The 25803-nt window shown below is 29.8% G+C and overlaps 2 protein-coding genes across 2 annotated transcripts; both read left to right on the forward strand.

Moving 5' to 3' along the window:
* The first annotated feature begins 3453 nt into the window (after positions 1-3453).
* LOC106763361 lies at positions 3454-4281 on the forward strand. The gene is made up of 2 exons (XM_014647560.1): positions 3454-3597; positions 3823-4281. Exons 1-2 carry the CDS (start codon positions 3454-3456, stop codon positions 4279-4281), a joined length of 603 nt encoding a protein of 200 aa, XP_014503046.1.
* Positions 4282-19296: 15015 nt separating this feature from the next.
* On the forward strand, positions 19297-23751 carry LOC106762908 (eukaryotic translation initiation factor 2 subunit beta). Its single transcript, XM_014647031.2, has 10 exons — positions 19297-19454; positions 20222-20271; positions 20501-20609; positions 20711-20766; positions 20896-20950; positions 21072-21160; positions 21704-21849; positions 22629-22771; positions 22962-23047; positions 23463-23751. The coding sequence occupies exons 2-10, from the start codon at positions 20227-20229 to the stop codon at positions 23538-23540; spliced, it is 807 nt and encodes a 268-aa protein (XP_014502517.1). The 5' UTR covers positions 19297-19454; positions 20222-20226; the 3' UTR covers positions 23541-23751.
* Positions 23752-25803: the final 2052 nt, after the last annotated feature.

The raw sequence follows: 25803 nt of genomic DNA on the forward strand, positions 1-25803 counted from the left end.
ATCAGAAACTGCAATGCCGCAAAGAGTCTGCGGTTTATTTAAAATGAAATGGGGCGTCGATTGCTCCAAAGACCGACGTCTATAGTCACCTAGACGTCGGTTATCGAACTAATTCGACGTCCAAGATAACATCTAAACTGACTTTTCGAATGCCCATTAAACGTCGGCCACCAGGGGAGCCGACGTCTAGGGCACTGAACCGATTGACGTTTCATTTCCTGTCAGGGAAGTAGACGACAATTGTGAAGGGGTACCAACGTCTATTTTGCAGGCACATAATTAATTACAGTTGTGAAGGGGCGTCGACGTCAGGTCTCTACTGTCGGACGTCGAAGTGCCTCGGAGTTTGATGAACATAATTAATTACAGGCACATAGACGTCGCGCACCCAAAAATGCGACGTCTATTTTGCAGAAATTTTTGTCTTCCCGCCTTCCGGACAAGACATAGACGTCGATTTTTGTCTACCTGATGTCTAAGCGCCTGGGAATCAGGTGAACAACATTAATTGCAGTCAGGTAGATGTTGGCCCCCATCATAGCCGACGTCAATGGCGCAGGAGAAGTTTGTCTTCTCGCCTACCTCATTACATTGGACGTCGACTTAGGACAGAGCTGACGTGTTCTATATATGAGACGTCGCTTTACCGCAAAACCGACGTCTAGATTGTCATCTTATTTATGGTAATGCTACCGATCACCATATAACGTCGGTGATCCTCTAACAAACATCTATAAGCTGATGTTAAACAACGTTTTTTCAGTAGTGTTTCAAAGTACTTGTGGAAATAATTTAAAGGAAAACATTCCTTTTTTAAAAAGGAAACTATTGGCCAAAAGAAGATATAAGGAAGGAATGAAATCTTCCAATTTTAATTTTCTTTCTTTATTTATTTATTGAAAAAAGACAAAAAAGAAAATTGCAAGTGAGTTTTATTCCATTTTTACGAGAATAAAAGAGTACTTTATGTTACAAAAGGAAAGAAAAAAAAATCCACACATTTCATTTTGACCTAGGATATCTCTAATATTTCATATACATTTTGTTTTTTCCTTTTATCTTCATACAACTAAAAAATAGTACATGTCTTTTTCTTTCAATTCTTTCTCTACTAAATAGGCTAAAATATTATTTCATTCTATTTCTTTTCCACTTTATTTTCTCTACCACCAACCATACCATCAAGCACTAGAGAACCATAGAATTCGGCTCATTTTGAATATCATACATTATTTGATCAAACTTTAACCATTAAACAAATGTTTTTTATTATTTTTTTTTAATTGGGTGCAAGTCATGATAAATAGCAAATGTATATTAATGCACAAAAGTAAGTTGTATTAAATTTCTTTATGAACCGATCATAGATTTTAGTCTAAAGTAATTAATCAAAGTGAGTATGAAAAAAAAAATCTCAAAGCAATGAGAACACCTAACCTAATGCTTTACACACTAACCAAATATTAATTTGATTTTTGACAATTGCTAAGTCTTATTATCGCATGCTGATTTTATAACATAATCATAGCCTAGAGCGGATGTATTGAAAATAAAGGTCATAAAGCAACATAATAATGAACCCAAAAGTTCAACAACTTCCAAGCTTTTCAATTAAATATCATAAATTAAAATAACGTTTGTGGAAGAAAACAGAACAACACTTCATTGTTCATTAAAATCGATAAATATCAGGTGTCGCTTATTTATACATATATATAAAAAAACAGCTGCTTTTGAATCTTATTTTTTTCTAAGGATCCAAATTAATTTCAATTGTTGCCATTTATATCAAATTTTAAGTAACCATACAATAATTGATAAATAAAATCTATCCACACACAGTATATAAAATGAAACTACTCAAACAAAAATAAATTCATTAATGTCCTCGTAAGGGTCAAAACTAAACCTATTATTTAGGTCTTAGATAGAATTCTAAATTCTAGATCACATATGCAAAAGCTGCCTATATATGTCTTGGTTCCAATTTCATCAATTAAGTATAATTATAATTTAATATTTTAATTATTACATTTAACCATTTAATTTACCAGGTTATTTGAATAGCATTATAATTTAATCTGAATAAGTTCATGTTAACTTAATTATTTTAAAATAATAATTTATATTTTAATTTTGAATAAACATACCAAATATTTAAAATATAAAAAAAAATCACTCATGTGATCTTAATAATTATCTTTATGATAAACTATAATTTTATATAGTTTTCTATTAAATTTTAATAAAATAGTATTTAAAATATACTTACAAATTTATAGGTATTAAAACTTTACTTTTGAATTAGGTGGTATACTTACAAAATTGTAATCAACTACTATTATTATTTGTTTACTTTGAATTTCTTTGAATACAATCAAGTAACTTTTATTTGGTGCCACCTAGCTTATTATATAATCCCATGGACACGAAGGGTCATAAGTTTTTTTTTTTTTCTAATCTTTTTAAATGAAATTTTTAATAATTTTTTTAATTTAATATCGTCGGCCTCTTGGCTTTTGGTGAGATAGAGATTTCAATGTGAGCATGGTGATTGGGCCAGTTCAACAAGATGATTTCGTAACCGTATTTTTTTTTTTTCTTACTGCGATTGTGGTTCCCCTGTCCCCCTCCTCCTTTTCAGTTTTTACGTGTCAAGATGAGACCAAATCTAAGTTTGATTGACCACAGTTTAAAGACAATAACAAAGTGGGCCCATGGGGCCCATGAGCCCACCAATAGTTGGCTACAAGTTAATTACAATAATGCGGGAGGGCCCACTAAGCTGCTTCGTGCTTGTACATAATGGTCTTCCATTGGGCATGGGCCCCACCAATAAAGAGTTACCGGCGGCTGAGGCTTCCCAACAGTAGACACTCTCAAATGGTGAGGTGATTGGACTTTTTGAGTTACAAAAATATTTATTTTAATGTAATATAATATCATATTAATATTATAATAACTTTGCTCCACATTAGTTGCATTAATTATATGAGACGTGTCTCTTATTGAATCTGTTGACAATCATCTGAAGTTAATAATGAAGATTTGAAACTGGTTTTGTTTTTGCTACCTCCAAAGCTATTTTTTTATTACCTTGTATCTTCTACCAAACAAAATGTAACTAATTAGTTCTAATTTTCTCAATTTAGATTAAAGTGGTGTAATTTTGTATTCATAGAAATGGTGCAATTTTAAAAATAAAAAAGTCGTGTAAACTTTGTATGACTTGATTGAATGTGTTGTAGTTTTTTTTTTTAGTTTTAATTGAAATTATGTTAGTTTGGTATGATTTGTTAGAGTACAAGTTAGATAGTTACTAAGTCAAATTGTTATTGGAAGTTGCTTTTTCTATTATAAATATTGAACATTTGTATCTTGTAAATAGTTGATTTTTCTATTATAATTACTAATTTTATGGTAATTGAAAAAATTATGTGGTCGTTGCCTTCGATGTTTGATTATATTTTGGTGGCAATTGAGGAGTTTAGAGATTTTGAAAAACTAAAGATTGAAGAACTTCAAAGCTATCTGGAGGCGTATGAGATGAGGATGTGGGAAAGAAATCCTATCAAACTCGATGAGCAGGCATTGAAGGTTTAGCACGTCAAAAATGAAGAGAAGAAGACATTCAAGAAATGGAAAGGGAAACATGATAAAGGGAAGTGGAGAAATGATAGAAACAAAGATGACCAAAATGAATATTCAATAGAGGAGGAAGGCAAACCAGAGAAGAATTTCCGCACAAAGGACAAGAGAAATATTGAATGTTTCAATTTTCATAAGTATGGGCACTACTCTAATGAGTATTATACTGAAAAGGAAGAGCAGAATAAGGGTCAAGAAAAGGAGGCCTACATAGCTCAAGAGGAGTCTGATTCAGAACTCCTCATATTGATCACAACTACATATACAGTAAGCTCAAACTCTCAAGATAAATTGTGGTATTTGGATTCGGGATGCTCGAATCATATGACTTGCCACAAAGAATGGTTGGTAAATTTTGATGAAACCAAGAAGAGTATGGTGAAATTTGCTGATAACAACACTTCAAAGGTAGAGGGAGTTGGTGATGTTATTATTAGAAGGAAGAATGACTCGCGTGCCATTCTGGCTTGTGTGTTGTTTGTGCCTGCAATAAGGTACAATCTTCTGAGTATTGGCCAGTTAATTCAAAATGGCTTTATAGTAGCAATGGGTGGCTTCAATAAGGTTGAGGTGTTTGATAAAAGAAAAAACTTGATCTTGAGGAGCAAGATCTCGAAGAATAAAACATTTTAGATTAGCCTAGTGAAGTCTACAATGTGTGAAAAATATGGTGTTACAGAATGTGAGATGAATACTGATGCACAGACTGGTGATGAGGAATGTTTGTTGCACATAGCTATGTTTGCAAGTGCGTAACCGATCGGTCAAACTGAAGCCTTGAAGAAATCCATGTGGAAGGATGCAATGAGAGAAGAAGTTGATTCCGTTAGGAAGAATGAAATCTGGAAGCTAGTTGACATTCCAACTTGGAAGAAGAAAAACGTTGAAGGGAATGCTGCCAAAGAAGCATGGGGAGTCACAGGTGAACCGAGACATGGCAAACACCAACACACCCGACCGCAACATTCATTGAACCGAGCGGGGCGTCGCTCAGGAGCGTCAAACTGGCAACCGCAGTCGCACTGTTCGTTCACGTCATTCAGTCGCTCTTTCGCACCGTTCAGTCTTGGTTGCACAGCTCGCGCGAATTGGCATCCGCTTTTGCCACGTGATTGACAAGGACAGTTGCTCAATGGACTGACAAGTGCAGTTCCACGAGTCACTGAACACATTGTTCGGTCACACATCGTTCGGTCTCAATGTGGTGCGCAAGGTAGTTGATGAGGATGGGTGCTACCTTTAGGTGCTTAGCTTAGAGGGGAGTGTTAGAGTATAAGCCGAGTCAATTAGTTAGTTAGCCAAACTGTCCTTGGCAGTTTCTTTTCCTATTATAAATACTAAACTTATGTACCTTGTAAATAGTTGATTTTGAGATCAGTGAATAATACAAAATTTTAGTGCGTTTAGAGTTTGCTCTTTTCTTTCTCTGCTCACCTCTCTAACTGTTCGGTGCAACGTGCTTGGTCGTTCGGTGTTGTTTATGTCCTGCTGGGTCGTCCTCTAGCGTCAGTGTTGTAGTGCTCTGCTGGGGTGTGCTTGTAGTGTTCGGTGCAGAAACATTATTGTTCGATCAAACGCTTTAGGCATCACAAATCGTTCGTTAGGCACACTCAGCCCAAACCCTCGTTCTCTTCCTATTCCAACATGATTTTAGTGTATTTTAATTAAAGTTATGTTAATTTTAATTTCTGACTTGAAAGATGTATTATACAATTATAGTATTTTATAATTTCTTTTAATTAAAATCATGTCATTTTGTTATGATTTTAGTATTGTATGATATAAACTAAAGTTGTATCAGTTTAATAAATTGTAATATATATATATATATATATATATTAATTAGTATTCTACTTGAGTTGTGAGTTTGCTATATATTAGTATTCTACCTTTTTAAAGCAAAATTAGTTAAACTTGTGTCAATGTAATACAATTCACTTTAGTAAATAAAAGTTATGTTTAATTGACACAATTTTTTTATTTATAAAATCGTACTAACATTACATTACTTACCCATTTTTATAATTTTTTAAATTTTTTTCACCATTTTGATAAATTTAAAAGAAAAGTTGCATTATTTTGTGTGCCTTTGTCATTCTAGCCAAATTCTTTTAGAAAATGGGAGTTTGGGTAGGTTTTTGTGCTAAATTAATTATTATATCCTCCTTTTTGTCAGAAAAAAAATAGTAGTTTTGGATGTAATATTTTTAAGTATTATGTAATATTATCTTCATTAATTAATATTGCTTCAAGATTAATCTAGATGTTCAATGATATAGACGATAATTTAGACAATACATATTTCGTAATTTTTTATTTAAAAAAATATTTGCTATGTGTTAGATGAAAGTCATGTTATCAAGTGGAGACTGTGATAAAGATACATGTTAGCGTGGAGATAAATGTAATATAAAAAATTTCAATTTAATCTTTATATTTATTATTTTGTATTAATTTAGTTTTATATTTTTTAAACTGAAGTAATTTCGTTTATTTTTAAAATTAAATTAAATTTATAAAATGTTATAATTATTATTATGATATTTTTATTAAAATTATGTTTTTATTAATATTTTAAATAAGATTAAGTTTATTTAAATATATATTTCATATTGAAATTTATTTAAATTTTGTTTTAAAATTTTAAGTATATTTATTCCAAATTGTTATAAAACTGTTTTAAAATCTTACATTTAAATTTATAAAAAAATTATTTTAAACGAACTCTAATATTTATATAACATTGATGTATAAATATTTAAAACAAAATTAAATAAAGTTAAAATGTAAAATATAAATTTAAATAAATTTAATTTCATTAAAATATTTAATAAAAATATAATTATGACATTTATATAAAAGTTAAATTCGATACTCATTCAAAAAGTAATGAAATTGTTTTATTTTAGAAAAAACAGAACATGAAACAACATAACAAATATAGTGATTAAATTTAGATTTTTCACACTGAGTGACACAAGATATTAACATTGTTATGTTAAATAGTTTATGTCACGTGAGAAGATCCTTCAATTAACACATGACAATTTAAAAAATATAAAATATTTAAAAAAATGTTAATATATTGCACTAATAAAAGGACTAAATTGCATAAAGTTTACAAAAGTCAGAACTTAATTGAAATTAATCTAATGACCTATTTTAAATTTTCGAAGAAAAATAAAAATCAATCTAGAATTTAAACCTACAACAAATCTATTTCATCAACATTATGAGAATGGAAGTGATGGATAGTATTTGAATGAATAGGAGATATTATGATATTGTCTTATTCAAATAATAAAGTTTTTCTTAATTACAATAAATATTATATATATATATATATATATATATATATATATATATATTGATATTTGTATAAATGTTTTCTTTAAAAAAGTGTTTTTTTTGGCGTCATAGGAAATAATTTTAATGGTTTTGGTTCTTAAGGCTTGATGTATTAGACACAAATCATTAAAGATGAAGACATCCCACACTTTATGAATGATATTAGTGTAAATTAAGATATTAAATAATGAGAAATTGAAATAAATTTGTACATCATTATTTTTAAAAGTAGATATGCGAATTATATTGATATTGTAATGTGTATTTTGGTTATATGATAAACATATATCAGGTGAGGTTTACTATGCATGTGTGATTAATTTAAATTAATGTATTTTAGATAATGTGAAATGTTAATAATTTTACATATAGTAACAACACACTCATATTATTTTATAAACTCGTAATGGTACATAAATACGTACATGTAACAGTTTAGGTATACTATTTATTGTTATATGTTAGTATACGAGTATTTTAAATTAAACGAATTACTTTACATATTTTTTTTTATGCATCTATTTAATATCTAGACGTGACACCATCTCGACCTTCATTGGATCTGAAAATTTGAGGTATACGTGTGATAAAGATAACGGTTTCTAGTTTTATTTTTTATTTTTAAAAGGCACGGGTATTATTTTTTTATTTTTTATTTTTAAAAGGCACGGGTATTATTTTTTTAATAGGATATTGCCACCATCATTATGATTACATCACATCATCCTTTTATATTTAAGATCTTAAGTCACACTTAATTCTTAATTTCAATGATAAATTTTATTTTAGCATTTGAAAAGCCTCACATATAAAAATTTAAATGACTTTTTTCTAAATATTATTTTTTCAATTAACTAAAACATCTCTTATTAAGATAAAATTGTCACAAAGTTTAGTTACAATTATCCTAATGAAACTAAAGTTAAACTTAAACAATATTAGGAAGAGGACTGAAGATGATGATGATGTTGTGTGAATTAATAAAGTAATTGACGAAAAAAGAAATCCCGAAATCAATGGATTTAAAGACGTTGAAACTTGAAAGGACATGAATGGGGTTGATTTGGTGGGTCCCACGGTTGGTGACCAAAAGAGATACGAAGTTGAGAAAAAACCTATCCTACGTAGCCGCCTTCCACTATCTGCATTATATTATTATTAATTTGAAATAATTACGTTATATTGTATGGTCATACGTAGAAATTTTTAAGTGAAAGCATGATTATAGTACTAGATTTGACCTTATTAAATGCTCACACACTGTTTCAAATCAACTCCTTCTGAATATTCATTTCTTCTTTCAGGATGCAGATAACAACAAGATCCTTCCACCCAAAACACTGTCTTTGCCTCCTTCGGTAAGCCAAGTCCTCACAAATCTTAGGTACAAATACCACTATTAGTTTTTGTGTAAAACTTCAAAATCAAACCACTATAATTTTAGAATGATTTTAGTAATACAATATTTACAGTCTAATATATTTTATTCCATCAATTAATTATAAATTATTTTTTCATCTCTAAAAGGATACTTCACAAATTAATTATGTAAATAAACTAAGTTTATTGAAAAAATTGTAGATAAGTTGATGCAATAATATTTTAAAAATATTATCAAGTATATGTTATGAGTAAGATAATATCCTAACTTAAATCTATGATTAAACAAATAAACTTGCATATTTTCTTTCGTGTTTGACAATTATATTTTTATAACATTGTATTATATGGTTGAAATCCTAAAGAATCTAACATCACAAGATTGTATATCCAAGTTAATCATCTAGGTTGACCACCCAGGTCGTCCTTCATCAAGACCGATCATCAAGATTGTCCTTCATCAAGATTAACCACCAATGTTGTTCTCCTTCAAGGTTGAGTTCCTCTATGTAGAGTTTCTCTAGATCGCCCAGTATGACCGAACAATATGGTTATATTATTAGCAGTAATGACTCATTAAACCCCTAATGCAGATTAAGATGTAGTTGGGCTGTCATTAGGTCAACGAAATGTAAAAGACCCATTACAACAATTATAAATAAAGGTCCTAGGTATGACTTCGAACATCATGTACATGATATGCACCACTTGCTTTGTTAACCAAACAATCATTTACTGACTTAAGCATTAGAGTGCCTTTTGTGGATAACCTCCTGCATGGTGTTAAACGATCGGTAACATTAAGAACCATCTTGGACTCCTTTGCAGACTTGGAGTATGATGAAGACTTAGACCCCAACCTCATACCCAAAAAATTTGGCACCCACCGTAGGACCTAACGTGTTTCCCCTTATAGACATAAGGAACCAGTTGAGCGGCATAGTGGAAGATATCAATCTCACAACTGCTCAATCTCTTAAGACCTCAACCGCTCGACTAACATGGCCTCACAGGTGCTCGACTAGACCTTGGTCTAACAGGTACTCGACTTAGCATGTATTAATTGCTTGGTCAGCATGGCCTCACAAGTGTTCAAGCATACTTGGCCTCACAGGTACTCGATTTAGCATGACCTCTTAAGTGTTCGGTCTAACATGACCTTTAGGTGCTCGACCAACATGGCCTCATAAGTGCTTGACTAACACGGTCTCACAGGCACTCAACTTAGAAAACATCAATTGCTCAGTCAACATGGCCTCACAAGTGCTCAACCAAACCTTGCCTCACAAGTACTCAGCCTAGCATGCCTCAATTGCTCGGTCAACATGGCCACATAGGTGCTTGACTAGACCTTGGCCTCATCAATACTTAGCCTAACATGACCTCATAGGTACTCAGACAACATGGCCTCACAGGTGGTCGACTAACATGGCCTCATAAATGTTCGCCCTTGGCCTCACAAGTACTTGGCCTAGCATGGCCTCATAAGTGCTCGACCAGAATGGCCTTACAAGTGATCGCGTAGACCTTGGCCTCATAAGTGCTTGGCCAGCATGACCTCACAAGTGCTCGATGAGACCTTGGCCTCACAAGTACTCGACCTAGCATGCCTCAACTACTCGGCCAGCATGGCCTCACTAGTTTTGATGAAAAACAGTAGATTTTCATAGATATGTGTATGTGTGTGTGTTTATTATAGGCACTTCGACACTCGTGTTAGGATTTAGTTACCAATCAGTTATCACTAAAGTCAAATGTTCAATAAATGTAATTCACTTACCTTCTTACCTTACCTTTGTATTTATAGGTTTTGAAATGAGCTTTTAATTATGATTGACCCAATTACGACCCAATATGTCATAAGGGTGTTTTTCCTAGTTAATCACATTGTCTTTAATATGTAAGAGACTTATAGGTCATCATCGTGTTTAGTAACAAATCGATCTTTGTTATTTCAAAGGTTTTGGAGGATTGACTAACCGCCCGTTTTGAGATTTGCATTTACCAGTTAGTCTATATTAGGGATGACAAAAAAAATCATGCTCGCGGATAAAATCCTTTCGATGATTGTTGGTATCCACGAATATTTACTACCGACGGGTTGTGGGTTGTAGGTATTTTAATACTCGCTTATAAAAGAGTCAAGTATGAGTATTATACTATTCATACCCGCAGATATCCGTTACTTGAAAAAAGTAAAAATAAAAATTTCATCTATATTTTATTAAGTTAAATTTAAATAAAATTAAAATTAATTTATATTTTATAAGATTAAACTTAATTAAAATTAAATTTTAATTTATATTTTATATATTTTTTGTAATTTTATTTTAATAATTTATAAAAATATATATAGAGAAAATATCCATAAATTTTAAAATATTTAGAAATATTTTTTAAACGGATATCAAGTAATATAGATTTTTTTTTAATCAAGTTGCATGTGGGTACTATTCATTTTCAATGAGACTTTATATATATATATATATATATATATATATATATATATATGTATATATAATTAAAAGGAGAAAAACTAAAGAAACAGAAGCATTGACAACTCCCTATGTCGAGTTATCTATTTGCTGTTGTTTGATTCAGTTGATGGAAACATTTAATACTAGAAGACAAAGAGAGCATAAAGTTTGAATTGTATGAACAACTCAAGTGGCTGCTTTTGTTAAACGTCAATCAATTTCACCACCTTTGCATATATAAAAATGTCACTTCAATTTTTTTCCAACAATTTTATGATCACATTTTTAACATAGAAAATTTACTCTCATTTTATAATTTTGTGTTTCTTTTTCTCCTTTTTCCCTCTTCATCATTTAAGTCTTAAAGGACTCTTCACTCTTCTCACAAGCCTTTATTATTTTTTAACAGCCTGAAAGAGACTTTTCTTCCTTATTTCCATCGCTGATTCGTGCATTATTACAATCTAGAAGGAAGCAGCTAGGACCAAAATCATATCTGGGTGTGCGACACAATTACCCTGTAGAGATATGTTTCTATGCTTTTCAATATTTTCATTCATGCGAGACCCAACTATAGAAACAAATAGTACATTTTATTTTAATTCATAATGTTTGTGCATTTCTTTTTTTTTTCTAAAATATATAAATTTTATAAAATAAAATTTAACTTTACTGCTATTCTATATTAAAATAAACTTTATTATTCACGAGTCACTACTTTTAATAGATTTTAACAATAATTTTAATACTATAAAATCTAACTTAATCTTACAAAATCGATTTGTAAAATGAGATTTACATTCATTTATATACTATGAATTGATTTTATATCTAATCGATGTAGGATTTTCGAACACTTTATCATTTTTATCTAATGTATAATTCACTTTCTTAAAAGACAATTTCTATAAAGATTTTGTTACAATGTTTAAGAAGGAAGAGTAATATAGAAGCAATGGAAAAAGGAAAATGTTTAGATGATAAGAGGAAAGTATGTGGGAAGATGATTGACGTGTGAAAATTTGATATAATAATGAAATAATTGAAAAGGGAAGAAAGAATGGAAAAGTTAGGAAGATGTTGATGGAGTGAGTAGACATGATGCGGGATGTACAGAGTCAGTTACATCCACATGGTGATAATTGCCATTCACTTGTGTATGTGATGCTAATGGGTGGCTGAAAAACCCCACTCCCTATCTTCCTTTCCCAATTCACATCCCCTCCATTAATCATCACCATCTCCTTTCATCACAACTTTTTAACCTCCCTTCTTTGCATTTTCAATTTTTACTTCATAACAAAAAATCCATAAATTTATTATTTTAACATTTTAAATTATAAATAATTTCAATTTCATTCATATTTTAATTTTACTCATATTTCTTATACATCTCATATTATTATAAATGTATTTTTAATTAATAATTTAATTCTTATATTTATTTATTTTTTTATTTATATTTTTGTCTTAAAAGTGTTGTATGTCAAAGATGAGTACTATATATCAAAATTTAAACTATCTTCTAGTTTGAAATTCCTTTTATTTTAACATATGACACATTTTAAGAAAAATATGATTATGACTCAACTTTTAATATGTAAGACTTTCAAATGATTTTAATACCAACTTATTATAAGAGTTTACATTGATTTTTTTTAGAAATATAAGGACTCAATTAATTCTTTTTCTCAAATGAGACTTAATTGAGTGAAAAAATATAGGACAAAAACAAATAAAAAACATAAATATAAAAATTAAATTACTAATTAGACCTTAGAGTAAGTAAACTTAAGAAAATTTAACAAATTTACTATTTTAAACAAGTGACTATAAGAATTTTTTTAATTATTGACGACAATAAATTTATCGGTAAACTTAAATTTTTTGACAAATTTCACAATTTAATTTTTTGATAAATATTTGGTCAGTCAGCAAAATCAATAGATTAATCAAAATTTGCATTATCGATAAATGTTTCCATCAATAACTTATCATTACAATTACTAACAATAATATTTTCTCTATAAGTTCATTGACAACTTAAACGATAAATTTCTCATCCAATCTAATAAAGATTTTTGTATATTAAGGAGAGATAGACAAGAAAATGAAAAAAAAAGAAAAGAAAAGGAGGAAGAAGATGTGATAAGGTGACACTTGCTTACTCAATAGAACATTTTACCAATAAACACTTTCTAATGAATTTTTAACCATCAATAATCAATTAATAAACTTGATTTATCAACTTATTTTAGTATTAATAACATATTAAAGTGGTCAATAATATGTTATTTTCATGAATTGATATTGTCTTTTATATTGATTAGACATATCTCTTAATAATATCATCTATAATTGTCTTATTTTACTTTTTAAGACGACTCTTAAAAATTGAAAAATTAAATATATTTAAAACAATTTTCATTTAGTTTAAGTGTGTAGTAAAAAATAACTCTTGATTTGATGTTGGGTTGACTTAAAATATTCTAAAGAGAGTCAAGTTTGTATAACTACAAAGATTTTAGATAAATGTACTTAAAAATGAGAATGTTTGTTACTATCTTTCTTTGGGTTTGTTTATTTTTTTTTAAGAAAATCATTAACATTAAACATATGATATAAAAGTTGAACTAAATTAAATAACTAGTTTAGAATTGTACTTATCTCAATCTTTTCTTTTTATTGTAAAGTTGTTGATATTTTATAAATAAGTTGTTAAACATTTTCTTTTTTAAAAAAAAGAATTAATTATTTTTGTTTTTATCGGGATCTTGAACGTGAACCTAGAAAGATTTGATAGGATTAAAGTGAATTAGAGAAAACCTACTTGTAAAAGACTTTTTTACTCTCAAGCCAATAAAATAGTTTGGAACTTTTAAGTATAAGAGTGTGTGTATCTTGTGGTAAAATACTATGTGTATTTATAAGGTTTCTGAACTTTGTGACTCATGTGACAAAAGTAATAATATCAAAAAAATATAAAGTAATATCGACAAATATAATGACTTATCATATACAATAATTAACAAAATAATGACGATAATGTGATACTTTATCTCGTTTATCAAATATTATATAGTAATATTTCGATATAATCAAACTACAAAATTTAATCACATATATAAATATTTCAGAATATTCACTAACCACTTTAAGTTAACAAAGCAAAATAAATCTTGTTGATTTATATGACTTAAGATATTTATGGACTCAAATATGCATAATTTTAAAATAAAAACAAAATATTTTTAATGATACCATTAAATGATAAAACAACTCTATAAAAATTATACAGGTTACTTTGTTATTAATTAAACTTAATACATAACATTACAATATAGTAAATATTTTGATTCGGTTATGACATTAAAATTAAATATAGTAAACATTTTGATTGATTTTTCAATTTTTAATTTGAAATCAAAACAAATTACTCTATTGATCAAATTTATATCTATTTATTTAGTATCATTTAATCTTACATATGTAATAAAACAATTAATGTAAATATGTTTATACCTATATAAAGGTGGTTTTCTTTTTCATATTCACATTTTTTTCAAATTTATTTTATAAATAATTTTTTAAAATTAAAATAAATATTTTTTTTTCATTTTTATCGTTTCTTTAAATTTAACTATTTTTTTTCAATTTAATCATGATTTTCAACTTAACCATTTTTTATTTATAAAATAAATAAAAAATATTTACAATAAAATTATAAAAATTAGTTATATTTAATTTCATAATTATAATAATAACAATAATAATCATTTTATTATTTCTATTATCATAAAAAGCTAAACCCATAAAGCATGTATTTTCAAGTTGAGAAAAAAAAAATGTAGTTCTAAGGATCAAAAAGAGGAATTGTTTTTATACGAGTATCGAGTTAAATAAAGATGTTGTTCATGGATCATTCCAGTTTAGCGGATTAGGACGTGAATATGGAATGTCAAAATTGATTTTCTTGTTATAATGGTTGAAAGTTTCAATTTGGAAGTGTGATATAATTGTTATGAACTTTGTTAACCATTATTCAAGATCAATAAATGGAACATGATCTTACGAGGATGGTTGTGGATAGGTTGACAAAAAGTATTCACTTTTTGTCAGTGTGTCAAAAGTCGTATATGATCATGTTGGTTGAATGGTACATCAAGAAAAGAGTAAGGTGGTTTGAAGTGTTAACCAACATGTTTGAGATAAAGACATTATGTTACCGTTTGATTTTGATAGAATGCTACAAGAGGTAGTGGAGGATTATTCAAACTATAGAATTGAGGTGAGAAGTTGTCTATATGAGTATATGTTAGTTCAATCTACATTGTAGAACACTAAATCAAATAACATAGAAGAAGGATTTAAGACTCGTGATTGTGTGAGGTATAATATATTGGTTGAATCTAGGTGGTTGTTTTAAAAGAAAAACAAGAGGAACATATCTTTATTTTTTTACCTAATGAGTGAATTTCTAAGGATGATTTTTTTTTTTAGAGAATAATGTGAGAATACAGAGAATGACTTAAGAGTAGTGGTGATTTTTATAAAAAAGATAATATTATAAAATTTTTAATGATAATAAAAGGTTAAGTTATATAAAATTTTTAATATATATATATATATATATATAGCTGAAATTTATTTTATATAAAACCATGATCTTTCTAGAAACTATTTTTATAAGGTTATTTTGTCTTCATTATAAGGTTATAATCTTCTTAATAATTTATTTGATGATTAAATATCGCTTCTATTCTACAAAAGTAATCGATAATTTTTTTGAATAAATTGATTTTCTGTTTTTTTTTTCAATTTATTTTCTTTACATTTAGATTTTATTTGTTTGCATATAACTTTAAAATCATTAATATGAGTATTTGATAATAAGTAATCATGACCTTATGCTTCTTGTACTAGTGCTCATACAATATTTACATTATTTAAAATAAAACTCCCGAAAAGAAATTATACCTAAGATACAAGTACACCATGATAATACCCATTGATGGTAAGGCTGAGACTGTTTTAAAAGAAAAGGAAATAAAAAAAATACAAAAACACGCAGTTGGTGGAATTGAATAAAATACATCTTATCACATACCTTTATCCAATTTTATTCTGTTCATGTGATTTCTCTTTGGTCAACCCAAATATAGCGCAAAGTTCGGAAGGTTTGGTGAGGAATAGGAACAGCGTTTTGTCATGAGACAAAACTAGAGCAGAAGATGGAAAAAGTAAAGAAAAGCAGCAGCAGATTATTTTTTTTGGTTAACACTTTTTACTACAATTTTTCAAACTTCAAGCAACCTAAGAAACCAATTGTCGCAGTTGTTCTTCACCAAATCTTTTATTTTAAAATCACAAGGGAGAAAAGAAGAAAAGCTTTTCTCACTCCTTATTTGCCACCATGTATTCTCATTGACCATGTCTTTTCAACACAATAAAGACCAAACATCATATTATGGAACCAATCAACTCAATCTTCCAAAATCTTAAGTTTTAGAATTTAACAATTTCGTTGAGTGAGATAAACGATAAGCAACATATCTTTTCAGTATACAAATGTATTAGTTAAAATTTGACAAAAATCATCAAAAGTAGAAGGTCACATTATCTATTTAATCTCTCTTAGAATTTTTCAATTTTAAACCTGTATTACATAGCGGTAAGGTGAATCGGACGAAACTACTAAAAAAAACGATTGATTGAATGACTAATGCCAACAATCTCTAAAGAACAACTATTGTTAAACATTACTTCTAATTAAGATTACTGATAAGTGTTACTTAGTAGACAATGAATCATGATTAGGTCGTGATTAGGATTTCTCGGACCCATATCGAAACTTATAAATAAAAATCATAATAATAAAATACGTAGTTATATTTATTGTGAATGTATGAGTGGATTTGACATGTAGATCCTAACTTGGAGTAAAATGTAAAAGTGTGTTATGTGGATATCTTTTACCTTACATTAAAAAGAAAACCAATAAAAAATTGTGTCAAATAACGTTCACCAATGTTTATGAAAACCTAAACTGTTTTCACTGAAAGATCATTTAAAAGAAAATGTTAATAGAATTGTTAAACGATGAAAGGGTCATAGAAAATAGTAGAAAGTAGCAACAAGTCTAAGAAGTGTATACCCACGCAGCACACGAAACACTGTTCACGAGACAGACAAAATGTTAAAAAGTGTAGTGAGTAGAAAAATTCTAAACACCAATTAGCATCGACATCGCCCAAATCTGTGGTTATAAATAGTTTAAGTGTCAAATTGAGTGAATAAAGGCATCAGTCGTTCCGAATAAGACGAAACAGCTGGTAAATGTGTGTGATTAATTAATAAAGTGAACAAGAACAGAGAAAAATCTTGCATAGTGGTCTTTTTGATGGATCCAAATCCTATCACTGTGTTTTCTTAGAAATCTCTTAGTCTTTTGGTCCTTGTGACCCGTTCTCTCTCTATCTTCTGAGTTAGGCAGGAGGAAATTTAAAATTGATCATAAACTTATTGAAAATATCAGAATTTAAAAATTAATTAATGGTTGGATGGGATTGGACAGTAGAAGATATTGAATAGGACGTGGAATGGAAGGGGAGCTGAATCTTAAACTGGGCCTTCAGCTCACCATATATTTGGTCACACAAGTCAACCAAAGGTCCAATTCCATGCAACCACATATTGGATTCACTAACTTCAACATTTATAAAATTTACAAAATAGACTCTGATTAATAAATATTAAGAGTAATACATTCTTTAAAAATCACTTTTCTAAATACTGTTGTTTTGAAAATAAAAATAAAAATCACGGTTTAAAAGAACGTTTTCGCTTAAATTAATATTTGGATCATGTTGCATAATTTAAACCGTTTGATTAATTTTTAAAATATAATTAATAATTTCATGTAAGAGTGATTTTAAAAGCATAGTAAGAAGTGATACAAGAAATTAATGCGAGCAAATTATGCCATTATAATTTGTTTTTATTTATTTTTTTAGATAAAATTATGAGCAGATATATTTGTAATAATTAGTGTACTTCAATTATGTTGAATATATGGCCTCTTTGCATGTGCACTATGGATACCAGTGACTTAGGTGGAATTAAATGTCAGGTTTATTTGATTACAGCTTAACACTTACTCCACGGTCAACACTTTATATATATATATATATATATATATATATATATATATATATATATATATATATATATATATATATATATTTTGTCCAAAGAAACTCTACTGATTAATTAATTAATATTATCACCCTAAGATATTAGGAGTGGACTTCACCATAGTATCACAGTGATACCATGTTCAAAATAAATTTCCTAATTTGTTTTTTTATATTAAAAAGTATATAGTTTTATTCTGTATTTCAATGTTAATTAAAAGAGTGATTATGCTAAAAAAACACATATAACTTTTTTTCTTGCCAAATATCATTATTAATCAGAATTAGGGATAGACAAATAGAATTGAACTAATATAATGTAACATCTGTGAAAAACTAAAAACTAATTTTTCTATACTTCTGGTGAGAATATTTATTGGAGCTTGACTTTGGGTAGGTTGCATCTTAGAGTGAACACATGCCATGAATTCGTCGGTGAAAGTTGTAACATGTCTTTAGTTTACTTCAATTCTTTTGTTTCTTATTTTCTAGTCATTGCCATGTGCTGTCCTTCCTTCTCTTTAACATATTTTTCTTTTTCTAATACACGCCAATTTTTTTTCCTTATTATATAGTGCGTAGTCTAATAATAAAAATTTATTTCCAAATTTAACGATATTATTAAATTTTTTTACTTTTTCATTCTTGACTTCTTCTTAATTTTTTTAATCAAAATTATAAAGTGACATTTTCCAACTTTACATATAATCACAATTTATGATAGATTACTTCGTTTACATTACATGTTATTATTCTAATATTTTATTTATTTGTTAAATGAATAATAATATTTAATATTTCCTCAATATTTATTTATTTTTATTAATTCAATTTATATATTTTGAAAACAACAATATAAATAGTCAATTATACAATTTCATTTTCTATTCAATTAAATTGAATTTAAAATAAATTATTTTTCAGACAAACATCGTACCAGGTTAAAATTAATATGGAAGTCATTTAAGCTATAGAAGACTTGAGCTGAAAATAAATTAAAAATGATGTTGTGCCACTTGCATAGTTGTTTCAAGGTCCAACTTCATTTGCAAAAATATATTTACCATGAACTTGTTTCCTTCTAATTTATTTTATGTCCAACTGGTTTTCATGGATTCAAAATATTTTATCCATTAGGCTGTATATTTTGGGTTCAGAGTGGAGACCCTGTTCATCCAACGGCCCAATAATCGGCTGCGTAGGCCCATTGAGAAGCCCAGATTCGAAGCCCGATAATATCCATACAAGATGCACAAACATAGAAGAAGGAAAAGAAAAGAGGTAGTGCAGCGCTGAGTTTTGTGGGGGAAAGAAAGGGTTTTTCATTTCGCGACCACCGGCCGCAATCTTGTCTCCAGGGATTCCACTATCTCTGCCCTCACTTCAAAGCTTTTCTTTGCGCTATCAGGTTCCTAATCATTTTCGATTATCTAATATCTATTCCTATTATTATTATTATTATTACTATTATTATTATTTTTGTTTCTGTTCGCTGATGTTTGTACCTAATAAATTTCACTTTGATTTTTCGTTTCTTCGGCTCCTCGATGTCCAAAATCGGTGTTGGTTATTGTATTTCTTCCTCCATTTCCAGCTATCCGTTTCGATGTGTGTTTCTGGAATTCCTTTTTCGCGTCTGTACGGTGTACTAGGTTTTGAAACATAGGGAAAACTAATCGCTTTCTTAAAGCTGTTTAGAGCCCACAATAAGCTTATGAAAAGGAACAAGTAGTTGCGTTTGGATCTGTGATTTTCGTAATTTCTGTAGATTAAGCTTCCTCTTGCTTCTCGTGCTCGATTTGATAAGATTCTCGTTGTCCATTAACGGTGGATATTTTGTTTTTTTTTTGTTATGTTTAATTAGATTGTACTACTTGCTTCTTTTTAGGATTCAACTGTTCAATCATCAAGGGCTCCCTTGCACTTTCTTTATATCTAATTTTTCCTTTTTTGAGCTATTGGATTACACCACATGGGAGTTAAGAACATTCTCAAGTAGCACAAAGTGTGTTATAGGTTTCCTATTTATAAGTGATGCTTTGGTGAAGTTTCAATTTTTTTTAAGAATTTGATTTTGTTAATAGCTTCCTTAATTTTTCACTTTTGTCCACTCGTTTTTTTGTATGCCTTCCTAATTCTCTACATATTTACAAAATTTTATTTTATGTGTTGCAGCAATCATGGCGGATGAAACACAAAATGAACTGAAGGAGGAGATTCCAGAAGTGAGTTCATTGATCCCTTAATTATCTGTAATTTAAAAAGTGCTTTCCCGCTTGTGTTTTCGTTTATTGAGCATTAGGCCTAAAAATCAGGTTTTTTCACTTTATTCTTGTATTGCTTATTTATTATGATGATCATGGGTTGCATATTTCGGTTGATCAAGTTTGTTGGTTGAGATTTCTGTTTGTTGTAGCAGTACCATCATCTGATACCTGAATTGATAAATCTCAGATTGTACCCTTTGACCCTACCAAAAAGAAGAAGAAAAAGAAAGCTACAATTATAGATCCTGCTGATGACCCCGTGGAGAAATTGGCTGAGAAGACGGAAAACCTCACAGGTATGCAAAAATAATACAAGTAATTTCCTCCTCTGGTTTTATTTTCAGTTCTATCTGGCTATTGTGCATAGCTATGTTTCTCATTTATTTTGCATTTGCAGTTTCTGATGGGGTTGAGGCTGCATTTACTGGTTTGAAAAAGAAAAAGAAGAAGCCTGTAAGTCATTCTATATTTATGCTTAATGTGGTCTTTTTGTTTCTCCTGGATAATTATATCTCTTCAGAGATTGTTTTTCATGTATCTAGTTTTTTTGGAAACAATTTGAAACCTGATGTTTGATTATAGGTTGAAATGAGTAACTTGAATGATGAGAGCGGAGATGCAGTTGAAGATTTGGATGGTGAGCAGCATATAACTGTGTAAATATTGTTTTTGTGAATTGTGGAGTAGTATTTGCTTTAAATGTATGTTTTGAGGGGAGCTTATTCAACACTTAATATCTGGTAAACTTTTTCTTTTAGATCATGCTGAAGACGATGAAGGAGAAATAGTTGCTCCTCAGGCTCGTTATCCTTGGGAAGGGAGTGATCGAGATTATGAATACGAGGAGGTTTGTCACATTTAAGTGTTTTTCTCCTATACTGATATATGACCTCTCAGCTTAAATGTTGATGTGAAACTTTCTTTTAATGATTTTTTCTTCATCACTTTGTTGAAAAATATTTGAGTTTATTTAAATTTTCTTCCACAGTTCTAATTGTTTATTTTGTACACCTGCCTGATATTTCTCAACATTGTTTTATTAGGTTGATATTAGGGTGTATTGATTATGCTCCAGATTCATTTATCTGCTTGAAAGTTTTATCATGGTAATATTCATTTTTGTTTAAGTGTAATGATGGTCTATGCGTGCCTCTGTAATACATCTGATTGTAAAGGGATTTTTACTGTTTAATCCTTCTTGGATCCAGAAATGTCAGTTTTCTATAAACCGTGAACATTTGCGGAATTTTTTTTGATAGGGTCAAAGTATAAATCCATAAAATATTGGCAAAAGCATTTATTATACACTAATGCCTTGTCTTGGAAACTCCTTGTCGTGCATACCTCTTCCCTTACATATCTCTTACGGATTCTGAATTTTTTCGTGCAGCTTCTTGGCAGAGTGTTTAACATTCTTCGTGAGAATAATCCTGAACTTGCTGGAGATAGGCGAAGGACAGTAATGAGGCCTCCTCAGGTTCTTCGTGAAGGCACAAAGAAAACTGTGTTTGTGAATTTTATGGATCTGTGCAAAACGTATGTTACTATTTTATTCAAAATGCTTAATAGTATAGGGTGACATGATGAGAGTTTGCTAAACAGTAGGCCTGGTTTTTGTCTGTCTATGTTATTTCAATATTAATTTTATTATTCACTGAATTGAACACGGAAACACCATTTGTGATGTATGATACGGTCCATGACTTTGTTGGGTTGGAGGAGGATCAGTTGCTGAATCTAAACCCAAGCCCACCATCGTCAGGTTTACTGTTGGAATAACAGAAAGTGCTTGTGAACTTCCATGTTGGTCAGTTACTGACAATTTAAGTGTTGTGTGAGGCAGTTATTGAAGAAAAAACTGCCATGCTATATTGTATGTGTCAGTCTTTGAACTGAGAGCTATTTTCTTGAGGAGCTCTAGTAACCAGCATTCAATGAGCACGTCCTTTCAGTTTCTGTTACAGAACGTGTGCTCCATCAGTATGGCAATACTGATATTTTATGTTAGTGTAATTTCATGTATACGGGTCATGAATATCCACCAGATTTCTTAATTATAGGTGGAATGGATTTTAAAAGGCATACATTTTTTTTCGAATTAACCTTTCCTGTTAAGAATGCAAAATGCTTGTCAAATTTATTAATGCCTGGAAATATTGAGTGAGACTTTCCACTACATTGTTCATTATGTTCAGCTAATAATGACTATTATCATTGTTTTCTTATTTCCTTTATTGCTACATATCTTATAACAAAATAGATTGTACATAATATAAGCATCTGTTTTCTTAATTTACTTCTATGCAATCTTTTAGAATGCATCGGCAGCCTGACCATGTCATGGCTTTCTTGCTGGCTGAGTTGGGTACAAGTGGATCGCTTGACGGACAGCAGAGATTGGTTGTGAAGGGAAGGTTTGCACCAAAGAACTTTGAAGGAATTCTGCGAAGATATGTCAGTAAGTACTCGTTTTGAATTACAATTATTTGTTGTGTTTCAGAAATGGAATATTCGTATAGGTATGAAAGTTGTGGTGTTGGTGTTTTTGGGTGTTTTTTTATCACATGCAGCCTAGCAAGACTGGAACATTAAAACTCCCCATTCAGATTTATATCAGTTGAAGTTGATCATAATTTTGTTTTTTTCAGATGAGTATGTCATTTGCCTTGGATGCAAGAGCCCGGATACTATACTTACGAAGGAGAATCGTCTCTTCTTTCTCCGGTGTGAAAAGGTTAATTTTCTTTACCCGTTTGCCTTTTTTTCTTTTTTCTCTTCTAGTTTTCACGCCAAGTTTCTTACCCACCTAGCAACAACCATATTTCAAACATGATGGTTTCTTGTAGATGGTTTGTTTTATTTAATACCTTTTAAGCTTTATAATGATTTGCCTACACTTGGAAATCTATTTCATGTAGCGTGGGTGATGGTAGTGTTATAATATTCCAATTTTATTTTTTTTACAACCATTAAATGGACATCCAATTACACTTGCGGATTATGATTGCCAATTCATCCTATTTTGGGTCAATGATTTTTCATCATAATGATTAAGGATATTTTTTACCAACCTCTGATCATTATTAATTTTTGGTAGAAGAAATTTACGTTTTCTCATTAAATATCATATTCTGGTTTACTTCTTACAGTGTGGATCAGGAAGATCGGTTGCTCCAATCAAGGCTGGTTTTGTTGCTCGTGTTGGCCGAAGGAACACGGGAACATGATTGGTCCTACTTTAATAATTGTAACTGGCTGAGGAGATGAACCTTTTTATGAAAGTTTTGCCCATGTAATGATGTATCTCTTGTCCTACAATTGAGTTTGTTGCGGTAACGGTATCTTTAGAGTGAATATTGTTATATCTTGTGTCTTGGGTGCAAGTATAATAATTCTTTAGTTTAAAAAGATTGTCATACATCGCGAATCTTCATTCCATTTAGAAAATCCCTGATGTTATAACCATTTAAGTTTATACTTTTCATTTTATATGTTTAGGATGATTTGCATACACCATGTAGTGGTGAGGGTACTGTCATAGAAAACCTCCCAATATCCCTGATGGTAGTCGTCATTAAATGAAATCACTTGTAAAACCAGAAAGTCATTGATTATTTACTGGTTTGGTTGTTGAGAGAGTGGAAAAGATGCCCAGGGGAAAACCGGAGAAAATAATTACACTGTTTATTTTCGTACATCGAAACTTGTAAAATAGAAATGTTCGTTTTAGTTAATGGTGACACATGCACGTCCGTTAGAGGTCAACTAGGATATGCATGGTATTGTTGTGCGACAAGTGTTACTTATATTCAAAAACCAAAGTAATGGCTAAACGGACGCAATAATCTCAGCTCGATTCTCATTTATTTTCTAAGTCAAACTAGCATGCTTTTTAGTTCTAAGTTTGTTTTTCTGGTTATTAGTCAGTAAAACCGAGCGGTTCAAGTCAACACGAAATAAATAAGAATGGAGCAGGTAAGTCACGATCGGTAAAATAAATTGGGAATATATAATTAAAAATATGGAGAATAGACAAGACTGGATATTTAGGTATGGTCAGTGTAGTATAAAGGGGTTTAGGTCGGTCGGGAGCTGCATAAGGATCGGGCGTAAGCTCGTACCGATAGGGAAGGTTACGATAGGTTACGATAGTGCTAGATAATTGGCTGGCCCACATGGTGTGCGAGTTGTATGAGAAAACTTAGAAAACCTAGTGGATCGGGAAGGAAAACAAGTGCAGCAATTACTGAGCAGTTAGTGAAAATATTTTGCGAATTTGGCGGAACGAGGATTTAGGAAGGAAGTTGGAGGCAGTTGTGGGCAACAGAAGTGGGAAGTAGTTGCGACTCTGACGTGGAGGAAGTTACGGAATAATTGGGCCTAGTCTAACGTGGCTCCTATTAAGATGAGATTATTCCTCTATAAATAGGACAACATAACTCAGGTATGAGGTTGATTTCTGAATTCTTTGAATATTTACTTGAGTGACCTAGCTGACTTGAGGGTCGGAGTGCTAATGTGCAGGTACCCCCCGTTCGGTTTCTAGATCATTATCAGGTACATGGTCGAAGAGATCGTGATTTGTGGTTTTGAATCGTGGTCTCATTTCCCATTGAAACAGTCAATTTTATTCATTTAATTGTTTTTATACTAATTTTGTATATTCTATGTGATAAATTATAAATAGAGGACGAAGGCGATGGATTATTCAAAATTCATATTCTACAGAAACCCTATTCAGCTTCTTCATATTCTAAAAGAAAAATTATTTATTAAATATTTAGAATTTATTTAGTTTTTTCGTCATTATAAATTTAGTATATAATAATAATATATTATTATTATTATTATTTACTATTATTATGTTTATTGTTTTGTATTTGTATCTAATTTTTAAGTTTATGAAATGGAAGTGATAGAAGTACTAATATTGAATTTTTCTTTGAATTTTACATTTTGCAATATATCATAAGTTCAAAACTAAGTTATGTGGATGCTCTATTAATGCAGTGAGAGAGAGAGAAAGATTATTGAGGATAATGGGAAGGTGTTTGTATGCTCCCTTCACCTCCCCAAGTGCTCTTCAATCTTCCCATTATTTTCATTTATTTCAAAAATATTCTACACATCTCCACTATTTTCTTTTATGTCAAAAATACCCTACACCTCCTCACTATCCTAAACAATCTTTTCCTTTCTCTCTCTACATTAATAGAGCATTCACATGTTTCAGATTTGAATTTGTGATATATTACAAAATATAAAATTCAAGGGAAACTTCAATATTAGGACTTCCACCATTTCCATTTTATAAAATTAAAACTTAGATACAAAATAATAAACATAATAATATTAATAGTAAATAATGATATATTATTATTATTATTAAGAACTAAATAAATTCTAAATCTTTAACAAATAATTTTTTTTATTTTTTAAGTATTTAATAATATTTTTATATTATTTATCTAATAAATTAAATATTTTATT

Source organism: Vigna radiata, chromosome 6 (genome assembly GCF_000741045.1).
Source record: "Vigna radiata var. radiata cultivar VC1973A chromosome 6, Vradiata_ver6, whole genome shotgun sequence".
Classification (NCBI taxonomy): Eukaryota; Viridiplantae; Streptophyta; class Magnoliopsida; order Fabales; family Fabaceae; genus Vigna; species Vigna radiata.

Coding starts and splice junctions, on each gene's coding strand:
- LOC106763361 (XM_014647560.1), top strand. CDS start 3,454: ATGTTTGATTATATTTTGGTGGCAATTGAGGAGTTTAGAGATTTTGAA. Junction 3,598..3,822: donor TCGATGAGCAGGCATTGAAG/GTTTAGCACGTC, acceptor TATACTGAAAAG/GAAGAGCAGAATAAGGGTCA.
- LOC106762908 (XM_014647031.2), top strand. CDS start 20,227: ATGGCGGATGAAACACAAAATGAACTGAAGGAGGAGATTCCAGAA. Junction 20,272..20,500: donor TGAAGGAGGAGATTCCAGAA/GTGAGTTCATTG, acceptor GATAAATCTCAG/ATTGTACCCTTTGACCCTAC. Junction 20,951..21,071: donor TGCAGTTGAAGATTTGGATG/GTGAGCAGCATA, acceptor TTTTTCTTTTAG/ATCATGCTGAAGACGATGAA.